General features: G+C 34.2%; 2 protein-coding genes across 2 annotated transcripts; both read right to left on the minus strand.

Moving 5' to 3' along the window:
- Nucleotides 1–5,563: 5,563 nt before the first annotated feature.
- Nucleotides 5,564–8,200, minus strand: LOC142548217 (thaumatin-like protein 1). Its single transcript, XM_075656534.1, has 3 exons — nucleotides 7,945–8,200; nucleotides 7,133–7,847; nucleotides 5,564–5,960 (listed from the first exon to the last, which is right to left on the minus strand). The coding sequence occupies exons 1-3, from the start codon at nucleotides 8,144–8,146 to the stop codon at nucleotides 5,831–5,833; spliced, it is 1,047 nt and encodes a 348-aa protein (XP_075512649.1). The 5' UTR covers nucleotides 8,147–8,200; the 3' UTR covers nucleotides 5,564–5,830.
- Nucleotides 8,201–12,610: 4,410 nt separating this feature from the next.
- Nucleotides 12,611–18,111, minus strand: LOC142549535 (calcium-dependent protein kinase 18-like). Its single transcript, XM_075658524.1, has 12 exons — nucleotides 17,327–18,111; nucleotides 16,159–16,289; nucleotides 16,006–16,047; nucleotides 15,821–15,932; nucleotides 15,663–15,741; nucleotides 15,327–15,496; nucleotides 15,119–15,245; nucleotides 14,529–14,644; nucleotides 14,324–14,431; nucleotides 13,792–13,854; nucleotides 13,516–13,689; nucleotides 12,611–13,236 (listed from the first exon to the last, which is right to left on the minus strand). Exons 1-12 carry the CDS (start codon nucleotides 17,744–17,746, stop codon nucleotides 13,072–13,074), a joined length of 1,707 nt encoding a protein of 568 aa, XP_075514639.1. The 5' UTR covers nucleotides 17,747–18,111; the 3' UTR covers nucleotides 12,611–13,071.
- Between the last annotated feature and the right edge of the window lie 5,627 nt (nucleotides 18,112–23,738).

Here is a 23,738-nt window from a genome sequence, read left to right on the forward strand (position 1 = left end):
AATATTTTATGGTTCGGCCGATGCTAAGTGAGGTTTTAAAAAAAAAATTTCTAGTACTTTTAAAGCAATAAAAAGAGCAGGACGTTTCAGAATGTCTGCCGGATTATCTTCTTTTGCGATTTTCTCCAGAGACACTTCTTCTTTATTCAAGATGTCCCTCACAAAATGCATCTTCACGTCAATATGTTTTGATTATTCATGGTATACTTGATGCTTTGATAAGTGTATTGCACTTTGGTTGTCACAATATACAACCACTGTAGCTTGCTTTATGCCCAAATTCACTTATGAATCCCTTTAGCCATAATGCTTCTTTAACAGCTTCAGTGGCAGCAATAAATTCTGCTTACGTGGTTGATAGTGCCACAACTGATTAGAGCATAGCTTTCCAAGTAATGGCCGTTCCAAACATAGTGAAGACATATCCAGTTATGGATTTTCGAGTATCAATATTTCCAGCGAAGTCTGAATCCACATATCCCACCACCGGTCCTTCTTCTCCATTTCTTTGCTTGAACTTTAGTCCCACGTCTACCACTCCCTTCACATATCTTAGTAGCCACTTTAGCCCTTCCCAATGAACTGGTCCAGGATTAGCCATGAACCTTGACACTACACTTATAGCAAATGCTATATCAGGCCTACTACATACCATTCCATACATTAGGCTCCCCACACCACTTGCATATGGGATGTTTTCATTCTCTCAATTTCTTCTTTGTCGTGTGGGGCTTGATCTATAGAGAGTTTAAAATGTTGCCCAAGTGGGGATGTAACAGTTTTAGCCTTCTGCATGTTATATCTTGTTAATACCTTCTTTAAGTAGTGTCCTTGGCTTAGGAACAAACACTTGTCTGTCCTATGTCTTTGTATATCCATGCCCAGAATCTTCTTGGCTTCTCCCAAATCTTTCATTTCAAATTTGACATTCAGTTGTTGCTTTAACTTCCTGATTTCTTCCATGCTGTCACTAGCAATGAGAATGTCATCTACGTATATGAGAAGGTACAAAACGACCTTTTCCTTGTCTTTCTTTAAGTAGACGCAGCTGTCATACTCACTTATGTGCATTCCAATCTCTCTCATGTAATCATCAAATTTCTTATTCCACTGCCTTGGGCTTTGCTTTAAGCCGTAAAGGGACTTCTTTAGAAGGCAGACCTTTCCTTGATGTTCATCTTTAACATACCCTTTTGGTTGTTCCATGAAGATTGTTTCCTCAAGTTCTCCATGCAAAAAAGCGGTTTTTACATCTAATTGATGTAACTCTAAATCCAGCTGAGTGACCAAGGCAAGAATTAATCTTATTAAACTGTGTTTCACTACTTGCGAATAGATTTCATTGAAATATATTCCTTCACGTTGAGAGTAGCCCTTTGCAACCAACATTGCCTTGTATTTCAGATTCACAGTTCCTGGATTAGATTCCTTGAGTTTGTAAATCCATTTGCATCCTAACAATTTTTTATCCTTGGGTTTGTTAACTAGTTCCCAGGTCTCATTCTTCTTCAAAGAATCCATCTCCTCATCCATGGCTTTTATCCATCTGTTACTACGGTGGCTATTCACTGCTTCATTGTAGGATGAGGGTTCCATGGTTTCCACTTGTTCAGCTATTGTTAGTGCATACCATGTCAGATCAAGTTGACCATACTTCTTGGGAGGCTTGATTTGTCTCCTTTGTCTGTCCCTAACCAAGGAATATGTTTGTGTTTCTTCATTTGTTTCCCTTTCTTGTGAATGTCCAATTGTGTCATCTTCTGCCTCTGTACGAGTTTCTTGATCATTCATGTAAGTCTCCTTTTCAGGCTCCACCTCAACTTGTGATTCCTTAGTCACTAAAGTCTCACTTGCTGGGTTTTGCTCTTTAAAATCGTATCACATTTTTGACTCATCAAACACAACATTCCTTGTGTTGAAACATCTTGGTCCTGTTGACTCTAAGTTACACACTTTATAACCTTTAATTCCTTCCGGGTAGCCTATGAATATGCATCTTAGAGCTCGAGCATCTAACTTATCTTGCTTTACATGTGCGTAGGCAAGGCATCCAAACACTTTTAAGCTTTTGTAGTCAACTGGACTACCACTCCACACCTCCATATGTGTCTTAAATCCTATGGAGCTTGCTGGACACCGGTTAATGAGGTAACAGGCAGTGGAAAGGGCTTCTCCCCAAAATGTCTTAGGCAACCTTGCACTCAATATCATACACCTTACCTTTTCTAGTAAGGTTCTATTAATCCTTTCTGCAATCCCATTCTGTTGAGGAGTGCCTGCCACTGTCCTATGTCTGGTAATTCCTCTATCTTTGCACAGCCTGTCAAATTGTTCGGATAGGTACTCTAGCCCATTATCAGTCCTGATATGTTTGACTCTCTGGTCAGTTTTGTTTTCTATCATTAATAGCCATTCCTTGAACTTACCAGCCACTTGATCTTTTGTTTTCAGAATGTAAGCCCATACTCTTTTTGAAAAGTCATCTATGATGGTCATGAAGTATCTTCCACCCCCGTGTGTTGATGTCCTTGAAGGTCCCCATACATCAGAATGTATGTATTCTAATGGCCTAGTGGTAGTGTGTTTAGCCTCAGAGAAGCTGACTTGTTTCGATTTTCCCAGAATACAATATTCACAGAGCTCTATGGTCTGAATCTTTTCATCACCTAACAGTTTCTGTTTGGACAGCTCGTGTAGTCCTCTTTCACTTAGATGCCCCAGCCTTTCATGCCATAGTCTTGTTTTGCGTTCTGATTTTTGAGCAACTGCGGCTCCACCTATCACTGTATTGCCTATCATTTGATACAAGGAGTTTTTCATCATTGCTTTCATGACCACCGGTGAGCCTTTCATCACCTTCATAATTCCTTTTTCAGATTTGAATGTATAGCCTCCTGAGTCTAGTGTTCCTAATGATATCAAGTTCCTTTTTAACTCAGGTACAAATATTACATTCTGTAACAGCCTATCCACTCCATCATGCATTCTGATTGAGCTTTCTCCTTTGATCTTACATGCTTTGTTGTTTCCTAATAGAACCATACCTCCATCAGCATCTGTGAGTTCCTCAAACCAGGATATGTTTGGGCACATATGGAAAGAGCATCCTGAGTCTAGTATCCACTCATTACTTGAGTCTTCAGGGGTTATCACAAGAGCTTCAGCTGACTCATAACCATCTGACACCAATGATGCTTCGCCATGTTCTGTTGGTTTCTGATGTTTCCATTTATTTTTCTCGGGACAGTTTCTTTTGAAGTGACCTTCCTTGTGACATATGAAGCATTTAAGTTTCATTTGGCTTTTGGACCTTGACCTGTGTTTATTAAATTTTGGTGTTCTCTATTCTGCCCCTTACCCTTGTCACTAGGACTTCTCCCGAGGGTTCTGTGTTTAAGGTGCTCTTTCTTTGTAGTTGCTTAGATCTTATTGCAGGCATGACTTCTTCGAGGGTAATAGTTTGTTCTCTGCCATATAAGATCGCATCCTTGAAGTGTTCATAGGTTCTTGGTAGTCCATTTAGGAGTATGAGAGCCTTATCCTCTTCTTCCAACTTGATTTCAATATTTTCTAGATCGTCCAGAATCTTGATGAACTCTTCAACTTGGTCTTCAAGGTTATGTTCTTCCTTGATCTTGAAGGAGTACAGTCTCTGTTTCAGATACAACCTATTTGCCAATGACTTGGTCATATATAATGATTCCAGTTTGCTCCACACAGGTGCTGCATTCATTTCCCTTGCTACTTCCCTCAAGGGCTTATCACCAAGGCATAGAATGATAGCACTGTGTGCCTTCTCCATTAGTTCCTCCTTGTCCTTTATTGAACTGGACATTTCCTCCTTCCCCTTGAGCGCCTCCACTAGACCCTGTTGAATAAGTATGGCTCTCATCTTTATCCTCCATAGAGCGAAATCATTCTTCCCCGTAAACTTTTCAATATCACACTTCAACGTTCCCATTGATCTTGTGGTTCCCACGGATGGCGCCACTTGTAAACGTTTGTCTCTAATAGAGAAGTGTAAACTTGCAGCACAGATTCACTCAAGGTTCTTGAATACTCAGTAACCAAGATCACCAAATCACAGACGCTACTCACAAGCAATCAACACAAAACGATTACGTGGTTCGGTCTTGATTAGACCTACATCCACGGAGAAACACACCAGCCTTTATTGATTACCAGAAGAACATGTAATACACAAAGTTTTCAACACAGCAGAAAGAAAACAAGAACAATTACAAGAACCGATAAAGTCTTATTCCCTTATATCTCCTTGTGCTCCTTGCTTCTGACTTCCTCGGTGTATTGCGAGATCTCCTGTATTCCGATTGTATCACCAGGTTCCTCCTTCCTTTGTCTTTCTTCTGGAAGTCTTTTTTCTTCTCTTGAAGTCGAGATGGATTCAATATGTTATTTCCCCCGCTTTATCAACCAACCCCCTTAACCGCTTTCTCTGGTGTCCGGTTATGGGCTCTTAACTCACCAATATGGATTGGCCCATCTTCTTCCTCAGGCTTATTGGGCTTTACCTTTATTTGGCCCAATGCCTTCCAGCCCAAACTATTGAGACCCGTTCTACATATTTTTTTTTTTGCTCGAATTCGGTTCAAATTAGGAATTGTGTTTAAGTGAGAATCAAATTCCGAGAATTTTAGATATCAATCAAATATTACTTAAATCGATTTTAAAAAAACTCACGAAGTGACTAAACATATTATCTCCTAGTCATATCCATAGCACCGTATCAGGTTTTAATATGCTATGATTGGGAATACATCTATTTTTTTCTCGCGAGAAGTGATTTTTCTCCAAGAAAATAACAAAAGCTGGGATTTATTATGTTTTTCAACAAGAAGATAAAGTAAGAGAGGAACTGATTCAATGTTACGTTGATTTGATCACAAATCAGGATGTCAACTCAAATTTAAAGCCATGACATATAATATATCGAAGCAACAAATTGTTTTCACACTTGAAAACATCGACTAAATTGGCTATATATTGATTTTTTATATATAAATAAAACAGAATTGGGTATATATTTCTATTTATAAAATATTCAAATTAAATAGAAACTAATATTTCCTATTGACTTCTGATTTTTGAGACATGGATCCATACGTTATCATTTCCACCGTGTTAATGTCATCGGAGAGGCAACCTCAGCACAAAAAGGCCAAATACGATATATAAGGAAAACATATTAGAATAACACACATGTATGTATTGAGTGGATAAAGACATTACCAATATAAGCAGCATGGACAAAACCACGACGTAATGACAGTTTTTGAATAAATGACATTCATCGTCTTTTTGAAAAAACAGATAATGAAAAACGATATATAATATTAGAAGTCTTTTAAAACTTGTTTTATTAAACTACAAGCATATTTTCCCCATTTATATTTTGATAAGACTCAAGTTTTTTGATTTAAAAACATGAGATGTTAAAAGAATCAAGATTGACTTTTTCTATAATTTCCACGAAGTTACAATGAATTTCAGAGCAATTATCAACCAATATATTTGATTTGACATTAGTTGCAATTTGTTCACTTTTTTTAATAATAATAGCGTTGATATTGTTTTTATACAATAATTAGAATAAATTCTTACAAGAAATCAACACACACAAAATATAACAGAAAAAAAGACAGATTATCGGCAAGAATCAGTCTCTTCTTGATGTATGCAATCGTTGTCTTTCCATTTCATCCACGAATCCTCAAATCATCCAAAACTGGGCCTTCATCAGTGGGCAGATAAGCCCACTAACAATAGATAAGTGTGGGCCTTACGTGTTGGGCCAATTGGGTCAAGCCCATCATCGCAACTGCCAAGCAACTGATAGAAATAAGATCAAAATCGAAACGTAGGCCCAATTCGGAGCAGAACTTGCTAACGACGAAGCGTCACCGGGCCCAGTTACTTTCCCTCCACTTGATTTCTTATTACTGCACACAAATTATTATATTATTATTATCAATATTCTATTTAATTGAAATCAAATATCATATTGCGTTAGTTGCAAGGGATCATACAAAACACTATTTCACTGCCAATTACCAGAACTACTTCGTTATCTAAGTTAACCAAATTATAAAGAATAATGAGTAGGTCTCTTGTGAAACGTTCTCACGGATTTTTATCTGTGAGACGAGTCAACCCTACCAATATTCACAATAAAAAGTAATACTCTTATCATAAAAAGTAATAATTTTTCATGGATGACCCAAATAAGAGATCCGTCTCACACAAGTTTTTATCAAGAATAATTGTTTACGTCTTTTCTGAAATACTCCAAACGTAGTATAGAAAAAAGTTCAAATTAACGCCATACTCTCTGTTATCTATCACCTTTCTCCCAAATGAAAGGAACCTAATAGAAGGGAAGTTTGATGGTAATAATAACAATACAATATCGTATTATTGTACAAATAACAAATCAAAAAATCGAACTCAACGCATAGACAGCGTGGTCGGCGCCTCTTTTTCCTGAAGTCAGGACAAGTTACGTGTCCAATATATATTTTTGTAAGATTCAAATCAAAATATATAATTTATTAATACGAAGAAGGGAATTATGCCAGATTGATGTATTATAAAGTAAATTTGGTTTAAATAATGAAATATCATATGAAAAGTGGAAAGCTAATTGGGGGCATTTAGATTTAGATAAAAACATGTCGAACGTAGACAAACAACTTGTGCTATGTAGCTCAATGACTCATAATTCTAAGTAGGGTGCTAAATCCACGTTTCCATTCTTTATTTGATATTTAAATACTGAAAATATAAAGTCGACGCTGCTTTATGTAGTTCATGTGATAATATCGAATACATCAATATTTTTCAGTATCAGTTTTTCTAATCATTATGGGAGGAAAAAAGTAAAATCAAGTCAAATGACCAATTAGTCTTCGATATCGCGCACGGCATGCTCGAATTAATTAATTTATGATATTCAAATAAAGTGGATTACTTTCTCAAATCAAATTCTACAAGTTTATCGACTATTTTAGGAGACTTAACATAATCAATTATTAAAATAAATAATGCAAACTTGGCATGAAAATGAAGCAATAATTAATTAATAAAATAATGCTTTGGAACTTAAAATTATCACCTGGCTGAAGGAGTCGGACAGAAGCTGATGACGTAATCCGCAGAAGCACACGTGAATGTGCTGCTCCCATCGTCGTATGCGTAACTGTAAGCTCGTGGGCACGCGTTCTTGAACAGCTCCGAGTAAGAGCTCGGACGGCATGTGTCTGGCGTCGAGTACTCGCCGCTGCAGCAGTATTGAGGATCACCGAACGCTTCACAGGCGCTCTTGCATGCCACGCACGTACCGCCGCCGCTGCTTGCACCGACGTCGTTCGTCACCTTCAAATCAGAAGGGCAGGCGGCGTTCAGGTCGGCTATGCACCCCGTCACCGTACAATTCCCGCCGGCTCCGTTCTTCGGGACCACCAACATAGGAAGATTGTACCCGTCCACGAGGCTGACGTCGTAGAAGTCGAGCCCATCAGCCCCGTTGAGCGTGAACTCAGCCAGAGTAGCTGGTGGCTCGGCTCCGCCGCCGCTGCAGTCTATGTTTCCGGAGCCGCAATCGCCTGTGACGCAGGTGAATTTTCCTGAAGTGGGGTCCTGGGAACAGAAAGTACGTCCCCACATTCGACCGGACCAGGCGGAAGGCACGGGAAGTGGAACCGACCCGCCGGGTTCGAGAGCGAATCCAGTGGTGGAAAGCTCTGGAGTGCCGGCGTTGGATAGTATTCCTGGCCACACTGTGTAAGAACACTGGTTGACAAACGTAAACGTCGCTGAAAACGCCCCGCCTGCATTTCCCATTTCAACAAACAAGTCAACCAAAACCAAATTAATCCAAGAACAGAACCGATCAAAATCAAACCAAGAAACAGATGAAATCAATACCTGAGATCAACACAAATACAATGAGCCATGAAACAAGAATGGGCAGGCGTAAACGATGTGCTATCATCATTTTCATTAAATTATGGAACAAAGAATGTTGCAGGGAAAATGTGTGAAAAGATGCAAGTGTGAGGTGTACGTAGAAAACAGATTCATATAAATAAGGAGATATATAGGCCGACAGAGTGAATGAAACCGCCATTGTTGCGTCAGCAAGTATGGAAACTGGTTAAGATCAGGAGAGCTAATTGGTGATTCGTGGGGGGTGGTTTGTCAGAGCCGTGGCGGAGTTAAATAGGCTTAACGACCATTTTACGGTTGAGTTTTATTGAATTTTAGTATAAAATTTTATGGTAATATTAAAAAATTCAAAAATTTTAGAATGTCAGATTTTATTATTTTAACAACTTCTTACTACGGAACTTGTTTGCAACCTCGAACATTATCTCGAGTCAAAAGTCAAGTTGTGATTAATATTAAGAGTAAGTCTTTTATGAGACGGTCTCATGAGTCTTCATATATGAGATATGTCAATCCTACCGATATTCACAATAAAAGTAATACTCTTAGCATAAAAAGTAATACTTTTCATGGATGATCAAATAAGAGATATGTCTCACAAAATACGACCCGTGAGACCGTCTCACATAAGTTTTTGCCTAATATTAATTCTAATTCAAATGCTCTCATTCAAGTGACGAATATTTCCCTCTAATTTTTTTTTTATATATAAAGAATTCTTACTCTTATTATAACCATATTTTAAAAATTAATTAAAAAGTATTTTCCTGGATGTATGATTAAACTTGAACTTAACTCTTATTCGAGAAACCAGATCTTTTCGAACTCAAAAGTTACTCAAACTCGTTATAAAGAAGTTCTACTCGATCAAGCTCGAGCTTAAACACATAGAAGATTTTGGTTGAATATAGCTCAATCACTTATATTCATGTAAACCAGATGAAATATCGGGAACAAGATTATGATAAGATGTAATTGGATATGATTGAGTGGATTATTAATTATTAGTCAATAATTGTGGCGGGCCTTTGGGAGAGTGGGAAGGGGGTTTGTGTTAAGCTTTTATTGGGCGGCAGATGGGCCCAGCTGTCGTACGAGAGGGTACAGGCCCAAAGACGGTTGCAGATTGCCCGAATTCCGATAACAGTTAGAATCTGTAACGTGGCAAAATGATGCTATTTCGATCTTTTACATCGTTGATGCTACGCTTCGATTTCTACAGGTAAAAATCTTTGTACTATCGAGGTCTCGTTTTGTTTCATTTATATTTTTGAAACGATGATGAAGTCAAAAATAAAGATTTGATTTCAATGATTTCGAGTTCAAGAATTTCCCGAACTCGAAAAAGTGAGAATTGGGACGGGTAGGAGTGGAGATGGAATTTGAGGGCGATGATGATAAATTCGCCCAATCTTTAGTAGACTTCACTTGACTAATAAATTTTAAATCCAACTACTCGAACTTTCATCTTTATAGAAATAAGTGTGGACACTAAAAAGTTTGTATGTACCACTACCACCTCACTTCGTTGCTCACAAACACAAAATGAACAAGGTGGCTTGAGATGAAACTTGTAACATAATGTGTTGCCACGAATATCGTAACAACTTGTTTTTTTTTTTTTACATTGGAGTTTTCTTTCTTCTACAGCTGATTATGTATTCACGACAATATTCAGATAAAAATCTGCACCAATATTTATTGATATGTTCTTCTTCAATCTATTTCGGTATAACATATCACTTTAAAATGGACCAACATACATATCAATAAAGATAAGATGTCCGAATTGTTGGAATAAGTGTGTATGTGATCAATAATCAAAAGTTCGATTTTTCCTCTCAATATTTTCTTGGACGAGATTATCACAAAGAGTTTGCCCAGTGTGGCTTACCTAGCTAACGTGTTTTGCGAACTATTGTGTTAGTTGAAGGGTTTACCAATGTACACTAAAGAGTAGCGGCCACATATTCTTGTGTAATTGAAAAAAAAGTTAAATCTTACCAATGTACATATGCGTTTTTCGTCAAAGAAAATTATTTTTTACAATAAATATGATTGTAAGGCCATAAATAAATTTAAACGACCCAAATTATAGAGTGAATACTGAGTAACAAGAAACAAATAATAATATGACAATTTTTATATAAATAAAATAATAATTTTGATAATAATGTATAATAATATGATAATAAAATAAAATATTGCTAATAATTATAATTTAATAGCAGCCATAATAATTATATAATAATGTTAAGATTGTAATTTGAGTCTAACTCAACCCCAAAAGCTAGCTCAAGAGGGGATGATTGTCTAAACTCATATATGCAAATCTCATGAATTTTATCCAATCGATGTGAGATAACTAACACACCCATGAATGAATATCTGGAGCGTGAATTTACAATTGACCGAACTATGAGCAGAATGGTTGATCCAACTATGGACAGTCCAACACATGACGGTGAAACCTGAGCTCTGATACCATGCTAGAATTGAAACTTAGACCTTACTCAACCCCAAAAGTTAGCTCAAGAAAGGAGGATTGTCCAAACACATATATACAACTTTCGGGGATTTTATCTAACCGACGTGAGACAACTAACAAATGATAAACTTTAAATAATTATTATTTTGATTTTAATCAAAGTATGATTTAGTTATTAAAACTCATTTCTCATTTCTTTTGTTATATATAAATTGAATAAGCTCACCATCCAATCCTTTCCCCCATTCAAACACAAAGTTGATTCATTCCCAAGGTATTGCATTCTAATGTATAATCACGGCCTTCGGTTTTTCACAACTAAGTTACTGGTTCTAATGCGAAACCGATTTATTTGGATCTTTCTCGAGTCAATAGAAAATCGGTTAATTAACTCAAACCGGATTATTGTTTGGGCCACGGGTTTACTGGTTCAACAAACAATCCAGTACGGCTTTAAAACACTCCAACTAATAGCTGCCAATTTATAAACATGTATTTATATAAAAAAGATAATACTTATATAAGTATTATCTTTTTTATAATATATATATATATAAATACAGTAATATATTCGGGTATTTCAAATGAGTTCGGGGATGGGGACAGAGATTTTATCTCCGCGGGTTCGGGGACGTAAATTCCCCGATTAGGTAGATCCGAGGGTGGGTGCCGGGATGGGAGCAGGGATATAATTAGGGGACGGGGATGGGGATGACAAACCCGCCCCCGTCCCGTCCCATTGTCATCCCTAAGCATACCCGAGTCATCATACATCATGTACCAAGGCCACTACTACATCAAAATGCAATAAAAATTTGGAAATCTAAACAAACTCTAATGTTGTATTTGAATTGATGAATTTGAAGTAATGTATTTCAAATCCATAATAACAAATTTATTGGTTTGTTTCCGCAAATCTACTTGACAATAGATTACAAATCTCAAATAGTTATTTTTTGAGTCATTGTGATGGGTTTCAAATTCATTCAAACATAAAGTCATTTTAAGTTCTCTATATATTGACTCAAGTTCGAGTTTTCTTTATCCCATCTAGGATATCAAAAAATAAAAAATAAAAATATCATGGATTATAAATGGATACCTTGATCGAGAAGAGGATCGATCTTGACAAACTCTCATTTGTTTTTATATTTTAAAACAAATTATTATCAATCAAATATATTTGTGAATAAATATTCAAAATAATTTTTAAAAACTAGAACGAAAATAAATTAATTTTAATATTTAACGTGCCTCTATATAAAATTAATAGAATTCAAACTAATAGTTTTTCGTTATTTTTATCTCAAATTTTAGTTTCTTTTGTATTTAATTCCAAAATTTAATAAATTTTTTGTTGAACCAAGATTTTACACATGCCAATGTTTTTTAATTATTTTCTAAATTAATTAACCAATATTTTTTACATTCCTATTAAACATGGATAAAATATGAATACTAATTATTTATTTATTTATGTACAATAAAAGAAATATTTGAACATGGATATTTTGATTGTTGACATGCAAACGAATAACATTTGAGTCATGGAGGCGAATGTGTTCAGTTAATATCTATACCGTATCTATCAAATCATTGAATTAAAATTAAAATATTATTATCTCTATCTCTCTTTGATTCATATGCGTTAATTATAAAAAAACAACATTATTATAATCTAAAATTTAGTAAATCAAACCAACCATTCATGTATTCAATATTATCTGACATACACAAAAACTTATGTGAGACGATCTCATGGGTCATATTTTGTGAGACAGATATCTTATTTGAGTTATCCATGAAAAATTATTACCTTTTATGCTAAGAGTATTATTTTTTATTGTGAATATCGGTAGGATTGACTCGTCTCACAGATAATGATTCGTGAGACCATCTAACAAGAGACCTACTCCACACCTTATTATTTAATATTCAGGTCATTTTTTTATATATATACAGTCACATCAACTAAACGCACTCTTATAATACACAGAAAGCAATATATTTATATGAGGGTAATATTTTCATGTAACAGATAAGATTGAGGGTTATTAGCAGTTTTTCCAAAACTCTCCCTTTAATATGATAAAACTAAGGCAATCGAATTTGGGTCACAAGAAGTTTACAAATATGAGACATAGATCGACAAAGATATGGAGACAACGAGTGTTACATATGCTGTCTGATCTTGCAAAAACTGTATCAACTTCCCAGTTCTTGTCATATACTGAACAACATAGTAGCAATGATGCGGAACATCAAGGAAACAACACATCAAGGAGACAAATGTGTTGCATGTGTATGCCAAAGAAAGAGCACGAGAAAAGGCGGGCCACAGACGGTTTTCGTACCCGAATAGCAAGAAGCCTAACAGAAACAACAGATAATTTACAGTCACACGACCCCTCTTCACATTAGGTCTAAACTGCACACCTTGGCGCGAGACATGTTTACAACCTTATTCTAATTACCACCACTTGGAAACGAATCCAGAGACATTATCGTGTGAAAACATATGAGAAACAGTACATGAGAATGGTATTCGAGGAAAGTTCTTCGCAATTCTGGGAAACTCATTTTTACAACTCACGAGCTTCCAAATACCTGATTGGGAGCTAGAACAGGCGTGAATGTTGATTGGCAGATGGGCTAGTCACGCCTCGTGAATTCATGCTTGCGTTTCTTAGAAGTCTGCGGAACTCTGATAAGCTGATTTTCCCATCTTTGTCGATATCTGCTTCTTCTAGGAGCGGATCAACCGAGTTCCTCAGGCACGTGTGCTGCAACACAACAAAGGAGCACAAGTTGAGGCTTGAATGAAGATACAACATATTTCACAAAATTTTTCTATTTTATAAATGGTGTAAGATTGGATAGTTCATGCTGCCGTCTCATGTCATAATATATTGCAAGAATGTTATAAAACAACTTTTTTTAAAGCATAAGATTGGTCCAATCTCGAAGCGTATGATAGTTAATTAATGTGATTGTTTTTCTATTTTTTGGTTCTTGGCACAATAGTACCATAACTTAAAAAGGGATAAAACACAAATACGAACCATTCTAAGTTCATCTGGGGTTATAAATCCATCTCCATCCACATCGAATTTTTCAAAGGCGGCTTTCGATCTTTGCTGCCATTTTTCTGAATTATGCTCCTCCAACTGATGGACGTGTAGAGTAGCCGCAACAAATTCCGTGAAATCTACAAGTCCATCGGTATTGCTATCGATCTGCTCACACTATATATATTAGCCATGTACAAAGCTGCCAAAAATTAAAACACATGTGCCAACTAACGGTGAAATTCATATCCTGGTTTAAGATAAACTCACCGCCTGAAGGATCTCAAGAACACGCGAGTCTTTCATTTTCCAAGGCAGATCTTTTGCCAGTGCCTACAATTCAAGGCAGACATGTGATGAACAAGATAAATGATGCTTAGCAAATAGATGAATGCCTTCGAAACTTGAAACAACTTTTTAGACTGATTCTGTTTGGCTTCTCATTGCAAATTTTTATCGACCAGCCATAAAAAAATTTAAAAATGGTGAATCACAATTATAAACCGCATGTCATTTCACAACAGAATCAGACTTCTATCTCGTCTCAGAAATTTTCCATACACTTGATACCGTTTTACCAGTTTTAGAAAATCACAATCACCACATCATATTTCAAAACATACAATCCAAACAATATCTCAAATTTCAACACCAAAATTTCTAAAAATTATTCCCCACAAAAAGTTCTGCCGCCGAGCAAAGCAAACACCACCTGAAGTCCTTCCAGAAACTCTAGTTAACTATTATGTAAACTAAAGTAAAACCTTGATAAATGGCCATATAATCATACGGAAAAACAAACCTGTCTCATTTCTTCAAGGCTAATGGCACCACTTTTATCCACGTCAATGGCATCAAATTGGTCTCGAAGATCAGCAATCTCCTCCGCGTCAAGTGTGCTAGCCAGTGCCTAGAACATTAAATTTGATCCTGATGAAGTTGCATGCACAAAATTTATTCATATATTTATAGAATCGCCAGAATTTTAATGGAAGAGGTAGAATTACACGGAGGGCAAACTGTTTTAATCGATTGTAATTCACAAATTTCCGCATGCTGGACAGAACAGAAATGTCAAGAGGAATTTCTGAAGCTTCGCCGCCTTCTCGAACCCATACATGAGCTGTAACATGTTACCAAGATAAGTACGCCATCAAGAACACGGGTGAACAGATACTTTGTTAGAAAAACAATGCCGCATAACTTGCCAAGTAAACGAATACAAACAATTTAACAATCATATGTTGTATAATTCATTTTCAAATGTAGCATAAAATTGCAGTATCAGGCTACTGTACTAACTTCGGAAAAAAGTGCAAGTGGTTCCACTTTCAGAACGCCATGCATTAGAGAGACTGTAGTTCCTTCAATTACAAGTTTTTAAACAAATATATAAAAATGATGTTTTAGAGCAAGATTATATGTTGTAAAAAGATAGTAAAAAAGGTGTTTGAGTATATTCGTTTTTTGTATACAAAAGAATCACGTGGATGCAAAACAAAATGTGTTAATGGATGTCAAGAATATTATAATCACTAAATATAAAAAGCATATTCAAGTGAAATAAATTAGTTATCTGAGAGTCAGCACGGCATACATAAGGCCTGGGCTGCAGTAAGTCTGGCTCGTGGTTCTTTGACAAGTATCTTCTTAACAAAATCTTTAGCAGCACTGCTTATTGTTGGCCACGGTTTGCGCCGAAAGTCTGGCTTGTTTTTCATAACCTATTAACATAAAAAATTTATTCAAAAATAGGATCTTGCCACATTTCAGAGTGCAATATAATTACAACTGTAATATCCCACCTCCTTAAAAATGCCATCTTCGGTTTTGTCCCAGAAGGGTCGTCGGCCGCAGAGCAAAATATATGTTATTACACCAATGCTCCACACATCCGATTCAGGGCCAGATTTGCGCTTTAGAACTTCTGGAGCAACATAATATGCACTCCCAACAATGTCTTGGAATTTCTTTCCTAGATTTATGAAAACAATTTGAAATTTTTTTAAGGATGAGAAATAATAAAGAAACACTGAAAATTAAATAGAAATATTTCAAACTTTTATGTGCTGAAGTTATGTGGTCGTGCTATAAAAAAATGTCTCAATAAATTGGACAATAACAAATCTAAAGCCAATTACCTGGTCTTATGAAGTCTGAAAGACCAAAATCTGTAGCCTTCAGGGGTGAATCCTCTTTTGGTGACTTAAATAAAAAATTCTAAGGGAAAATACATGTTAGAACATTAAGCAGCAGTTTGATCCCAACTTGAAGATAAAACAATAATTTTCACATGTACCTCTGGCTTCATATCACGGTGTACCATACCATGTAAATGGCATTCTGCGGCAACTTTTAGCATTTGCCTCACGATAATTGCTGCATCTTTTTCCGTGTAACGGCTATCTTTTCTGTAAAATAAATCACCATTAAGTCCCACTGTAAAGCTTCAAGAAAAGAATCTTCATCTATCAACATGCTTACTTTGACAAGATACGGTCTAACAATTCTCCACCCTCACATAGCCTAAAATACACAAAATTTGACAGCAACTCATTCACAAAATGTTCAAAAAAGACAGCATAATGCAAGAAAATATTTGAAACTAACTTTTGAAATTTGTAAGTCAAAACTTACTCCATCACTATATATACATATGAATCATCTTCAAAAGCATTATAGAACTGAACCACATTTTCATGACCTGTTAATGCTTTCAATATCTTGACTTCTCGCTTCACATCCTCCACTGCAATGGGAAGAACCATCTGCCAGGTATTCAATGTTTTGTTCAATACAGAGACTTCACGATGAAAGGACAAACAGACGTAATAATTGTAACTATTATATTCTTTCTTCAAGTGTAAGCGCAAGCACACAAAATGGCAACTGAGCTATAATCAATATTGAAAAAGTACTACAACGTACAAGTCCTTACTAGCAGAACCATCAATTTAACATATTTTTCTGCCAAATTTACATTTTCTTTCTGAAAAATGAAAGCAGGCAAAGTGGATCATTAGACCATAAATAAAAAACATCAGAAAGGGTGAATAAATTAAATCTTCTCTGGGAAATCAGCCTCACCTTTAGCTAGATATGAATCGCTTAGAGATCTAATCAACTTATGTGCCAATATTCACTCCAATAATAATTTCGGCTAACAAAGTAAGATTGATCAGATGATGGTTCAATAATAATGGGGTTCATTAATTGGCTGAAAGTAAACTTTCCCCCTCTCATATCCCATTTTGCGCCAAATCTTAGCGTGTTTCTAAAGAAAATACTCCCCAGTTGTAAACCTAACCATCAAACTTGGCAAAACTAAACATTACATTCAGATAAAGCTCAACTTTTAGAGAAGAAATGGGTGTTTTGTTGATAAGCCAAAAATAACTATAAAAAAAATCGTTATAAACTGATATGCTTAAGCCATATCAGTTTATTCGCACAAACCAGCACAATGACTCGATTATGGACTACACAAGCACCTAAAATGAACAGAAAATATGAGGTAAGAACAAATGAGAGCCCAACATAGATGTTGCTGAATATCCCATAACTTAGATCTTCCTTTTGGATGTAAAAATGCCAAAAGCTTACAAAATTCCTACTAATTCATTCATCTGAATCATCTTTATATTCCCTTAACTTTACTATTCCTATAAAATAAGAAATAGAGGATCGAACCAGAAATGCAATACCTAATATTGTAAAACCAATCCTCATTTGACTAATTGCTATGAACCTGTCAAATTAATTGAACAAAAACATGAATTGAGATAAAGAATTGGACAAAAATTACCTTTTTCTTTTCTATTCTCTTGACAGCAACACGATCCCCATTAGATTTATCTATGGCAGCATATGTATAACCAAATTGACCATGTCCCAACAATTTCCCAATTGTGTACCTCGCATCAAAATCCTTATCATAGCCAAAATCCGTTCTTTTCCCACAGGGGATGGCTCCATTTGGCTTTTTAGACCCACTCCTATGAACCTCATGGGATTGCCTCTGTTGTTGATTCTTATGGTTTTCTTTCGTCTTACGATGATTATAACGAGAACCCACTAGTTTTCCCGGCGTGGCAGTCGAAGGGGTTGCTGACTGTGGCTTGGCGGCGGCGGTGGAGGGGCGCTGGTTGTTCGCGGTGGCTGCGGTGGTGGAAGGGGTGTTGCTATTGGAACCACTCACCTTGGAGGTGGAAAAACAGCTACCCATTTTCAAGAAACAGGATATGAAGCTAAAGATTCCAACTTTTGGGCTTTCAAATCAAAGATTCTCAATATCCGAACAAGAATCCCACGGGACAACCAATGATGATCATGCAAACATATTAATATCAACAATACATAGACAAAAGAAAGATCATATGAGGAGAAAATGTGAAATGATGGGTTATATAATTAAATTCAGAGGAAAGCTTAAAGCAGATAGGAGGAAGAGGGGAAGAAGGAGATGGAGGAGGTGGAGGTGGTCATGGTCAAAGAAAATATTAATAAAAAAAAAAAAAAAACAGGGAGGAGAGAGAAAGGGGGATTGTAAAAAGTTCCCCGCTTTCTTGATTATTTCATTGCCTAGATTTCTTCCGGTCTTTGCCTCAGTTTTTACTTGCCAGATTCCCATATCCTACACACGAGGAAAGGTCAATGGCCAAGTCATCAATCTCTCTGACAATACAAACTCTCTCTTTCTTCTTTTTTTTCTTCATTTTGACAAATGCAAACTCAAATTTTGATGAATGTTTAAAACTTGATGGTACTAGAGCCTTGAAGTTAGTACCGTGCTAGATAATATTGTTGTCGGATCCGATTGGTTTTAGACCGCATTAAACCGGTTTAGGATAGTCACGTGATGAAATCAAATCAATCATGTATGATATCGGATTGAATCGATTCTAAATTTATCAGATTGAGATTATTATAGCGTAATTCAATCCAAAATCAAAATCAAATTAAGTTGGATTGAAATCAGAATGGACCGATTGAGAGCAAATTGGAACCATTTTTTAAACCATTATATAAATAAATTAGATATAAGTCTCATGTCCGTTCTTAATTAATTTAGTAATTATCTATATGTTATATATAATAATGTACATGCTAAATAACGTAGCTATATGAAACCAGTCGTGAACTAGTTTTGATATTAGATTCCAATGCATTAAATTAAAACAATGTTCCCCTTGATTCATCCCTTGGTTAAATCTCGATACGGTGATAGTCTATACAAAATTAAAGCTGAATCTCGTTTATTTTTTTAATCTTCCAATTGGAAATTTTATAATTCATTTTTGAAAATATAGTACTTTTCTTCTTCCAAAGTAAATTCTCTTTTTAAATTACAGCAATAGTTGCTATGTTGACAAATTGAAAATTGCTTCTTAACCAAGATGTTAGCTTTGGGTATTCGTAAGTGGAAGACAATTAATTGCAAGAGGAGTTTGTGAGAAGATAATTGCTAGAAGAGTTTATAAAGAAATTATAAATGCTTACTTGAAATATCTTATGTAACATATATTTCGATCATTATTTGAGACAAACACAATTTATTCTAAAAGAAATTCCACCACAACCATTCAATCTCTGAATTTTAAATGATCAACTTAGTTTTTGGATGCTAAAAGGGATATTGAGTTCAAAATTATAATTAACTCAAGAGACTCAATTCAAAAATAATAAAGAGAGAATTAATACAATTTACCATATTCCGAGATGAAAAGAATACGTTGGATATTTATATTATTCTTCCCTTTATATTGTTGAAAAAGCACATGTTGCATACATAAGTCACACTAGTTACTCTGCACACACGATGCATATGTGTACAATCTTTTTATCATTATCGATAGACTAAAGTGAAATTTGACAAATTATGGAGGGACTAAATTGATATTTAAATTGTGGAAATAAAAAAAAATAAAAATAAAAGTGTGGGTTGAATTTTTTTTTTAAAAAAAAAACAAAAAACAAAAAACAAAAGTGCAATATTAGCATCATATGAGGGTAAAATTGAAATAAAAAATTGGTGTCCTTCATAGGTAGTTACTATCATATCCTCAACTTTAATAAGATAATATATATACGAGGGTAAAATCGAAAGAAAAAATTGGTGTCCTTCGTATTTAGTTACTATCATGTCCTCAACTTTAATAAGATAATATATATATATTTCTAAAACGTAAAATTAAGTTTATTTAGCATTGGTTTGAGTAATTATGGTCGTTCGTAAATGAACTCGATATGATTATTAAAGTGCTTAATTTAAACTGAAGAACAATTCATAAACAAAATTATTGCAGTTCGACTGACAAATCAATACAACAAGATAAAAGGTTGTTCAAAATCTTTTAAGGTTTTATTTGGATCGAGAGATTTCAAATCCATCGATTTCAAATATATTTTTGTAGTTTTAGTGACCATAAACTGAAAATCACTTCTCGCATGTTTATATAATATTTCATGTTAATTAAGATGAATATAATCGTAATCCATTGATTTCAAATTTATCATTCCAAACACAACCTAAAATGTGACAAATCTTGAAGTTGTTCATACATTCCCCTCTATCCCAATTCTACTATACCAATCAATCCTAACACAATGAATTAACTGGTCACAAGCCATTTTTGCCTTATTAGGATATTGGTCGTAAAAATTTTATTTGCTATCAAACATGATAGGAGAGAGTTGATAAAATTCACACTTGAATAATTATGTGAGATCGAATGATTATCGTTTTATAAAAAATTATAAATAACGGTAAATGTACAACTCTAATTTATTAAATCGTACAGAAATATAAGCATCAAATGTCAACCACTGCTAGCAGAGACAATTATTACACCACAACAATCACTATCTTAATAATTATGTTCCTCGTCTCCATAAGAATCGAACATGCGACTTTGACTATAATATTATTTACATGATCGAGTGTTTCCTATTTTAGCAAAAGCATGAAAAATGTGCAACTTCAATATCTTAAACCGCATAATGCATCACGTGCCTAACAGAAACAATTATTACACTTCAACAAATTATCTACAAATAATATATATATATATATATATAATTTGTTAAGTGATAACATAATATATTGTCATGAAAGTATAACTAAAAGTTTATTTACCAATTACATCATTCTACAATCAACAATAAACACATATTAATATCTTCGGACTAATCGAGTCGAGTTTGGATCGTTTTCCATAGAACCTGTTACCTAAACCCATCTGAGAAAAAAACAAGTACTCGTGACATATTTCATACCAATTTAACTTATTCAAAACGTAGCCACATGGCCTCGAATCGAGTCCCCGTTATATATAGATTCATTGTCATCCCAAATATAACTTCAAAATATCGAAATTTAAAAAAAATCACTTTTATTTAAGTTATTAAATTTTTCTACAATTTATACCGGGTGCAATAATTGTACCTGCTGGGAGAGCAATCGAAATGTAATGCCTTGATGGTCGTATAATTTCAAAGATTGAAATAGCAACCCTTACCATCAAATATAAAATAATTTTTAGTAAAACAACAAATATTAGGCTCTTCAATTGATGTTAGAGTCAAATTCGCGTGTTTCCATGAATTGCAATGGGTGCATTTTGGAAATGAGATTGTTTAAGTGCAATAATTGTCTTTTATGGGAGAATGATCAAAATGTAACGCTTGATCTTTTGCACAATTTAAAAAAATGAGAGTTACATTATTATTATTGTTATAATTTTTGATAAAGCAATATATACTTGATGTTACAATACACGTGTCATAAGTTAAACTATGCTAAGCCGATAGATATCTAGGCCATTGGCTACATAAAGTGGAGTGTATTCAATGTAGAGATTTAATGACTTTCAATTCATTTTTTAAATGATAGATTTTCGTGAATTTGGTAGATTTTTATTGACTCTTATGGTATCTTACAGATTTGTAAACAGAATTCCATGGACTTTTGTACTTTTTTTGCAAGATTTTGATAGATATTTGAAAATTTTTTAATTGATGATGCAAATTTTGTACTTTTATGAATATTTATATATATAATTTCTTTGAACTAATAATTATTTAACATAATTAACATCTTCACTTTGAAATAAATTTACTTATTCACAAAGTAAATATGTTTAATATATGAAAAAAATCACAATTAATTTAACAAAATCAAAATTTCAATCCCCGTGTCTATTCAACATACCCCAATGCAATCCTACAACAAAAAAAGACAGAATAAAAATAGTGGTACTAATAATAATAATATCAAAAAAATAATTTCATTACTTCCTTTAAAATAAGGATAAAATCTTGTACTCTCTATTATTCTTTCTGGCACTGCAGATCTAGGTTTGACCATCATATCTACTGCAATGTTATTCAATGCTCTCAACACCTTGTTGAAGTTTTGGCTAGTATTGTATTTTGATCGGCCAAATATTTTACGAATCAAGCAATATCGAGTATTTTGACCGACAACAAGTAAAAACATGGCAAGCATTTCTTCAATACAATTGTATCTTGTATATTGCAATAATGTTTTTTCTCTAAGGATGTTGCACAATTTTAAAAATACGTCAGAGTACATTCTATAAATTTCTCGAAAGTTTGTTTGATCCTCTTTTAATATTTTATGAATATAATCATATCTACTTGAAGTTATTGGTCGTCTATTTAAGGGATGATGGACATGTTCGCAATGCATGTTAATTCTATGGTTAGTTAGCATATAGAGGATCCAAAGAATTTCTCTCAACAAATAACTAACTATTTCGTGTAGTTCTTCTTCAAATTCCTCTTCTTCCATTTGATCTTTTACTTCATGTACGTTGATATATGATATTAATGAACCACCTGATATCAGACAAAGAATCAAAATAAAACAAATCTATGAATTTATTGAAAACCATTCCTTGTAAGACTCAAACTTATATCATTACTTGCATAAGATATAAAAAGTAATAATTTTTCATGGATGACCAAAATAAGAGATCTGTTTCACAAAATACGATCCGTGAGACCGTCTCACACAATTTTTTGTCTTCATTTTACTATCACTTTTGTTACACATTCTTCATTTATCACGTCTCATGAATAAATCAACACTAAAAAACTTATTTCGTCCGACTTTTATAAATCTGAATTTCCCTATGGGTTTTATTATTAGAATCAATCTATTTTGTCCTACATATTTTTGAATCCTCCTATATTGATTGATACATATATAATTATATATTATAATTAGTGTCTATGTAACTTTATAACAAAAATTGTTTCATTTTTTTTAAGAGCATTGTTAAGGGTTTTTTTTAAAAAAAAATTAAAATAAAACAATATAAAATTTTGAGGTTTTTGAATCCTCACGGACTTCAGAAAATACATTTATTGAATAAAAAAAATATCGATATTTTTCTTTTTGAAGATTTAGTTATTATAAGACACGGACACACGGTAAGTACTCTTTGTAATGCCTTTCCAAATTGGAAAATCTTCTTTAGGAGACAAAGAATACCAAGTCAAATTTATAGAGTGGAAGAAATAATTCGATTTCAATAATAAATATGATAATGACATGAAAATGCTAAATTTGGGATTTCACGTATTTAGTTTAGAGTAGGTTTCTAACGAATTTATGTTCGTGAGATGTGTCAAATCAGTTCATATTCGAATTGAGAAATAATAATTTTGAGATAAAAAGTAATATTTTTCATAAATCGGATAAGGTCGAAGTTTTGTCTCATAAAATTGACCAGTGAAACGGTTTCAAAACACTTTTTGTGTTTATTTTATGCATGATTATTCAAAGGTATAAATAACTAAAACTCAAAAAACAAATCAAAAGCGTGTTGAGGAGTAACACGGGATCGTAAAAGGCCGAGACAAATCGTGTAGAAAAATATTTGTCATCGTGTGCTGGCATTTAGCAGACTTCTCGTTTACACGCTTTAGAAAAAAAGGGTAAAATTGGGTTTTAGAAAATCATATATAAATATTATTTTTATTTTGTTTATATACCCAATCAATCTTCATATATTTCCGAAACAGAAATTCTGTTTCCCCGAATGAGATTCTCTCAAGCTTTCATATTTTCAATAGAGTAGTATCTTGTGAGACGGTCTCATGAATCTTTATTTGTGAGACGGGTCAATCCTACCAATATTCACAATAAAAAATAATACTCTTAGCATAAAAAGTAATACTTTTTCATGGAT

This window comes from Primulina tabacum, chromosome 6 (genome assembly GCF_025594145.1).
Source record: "Primulina tabacum isolate GXHZ01 chromosome 6, ASM2559414v2, whole genome shotgun sequence".
Lineage (NCBI taxonomy): Eukaryota > Viridiplantae > Streptophyta > Magnoliopsida > Lamiales > Gesneriaceae > Primulina > Primulina tabacum.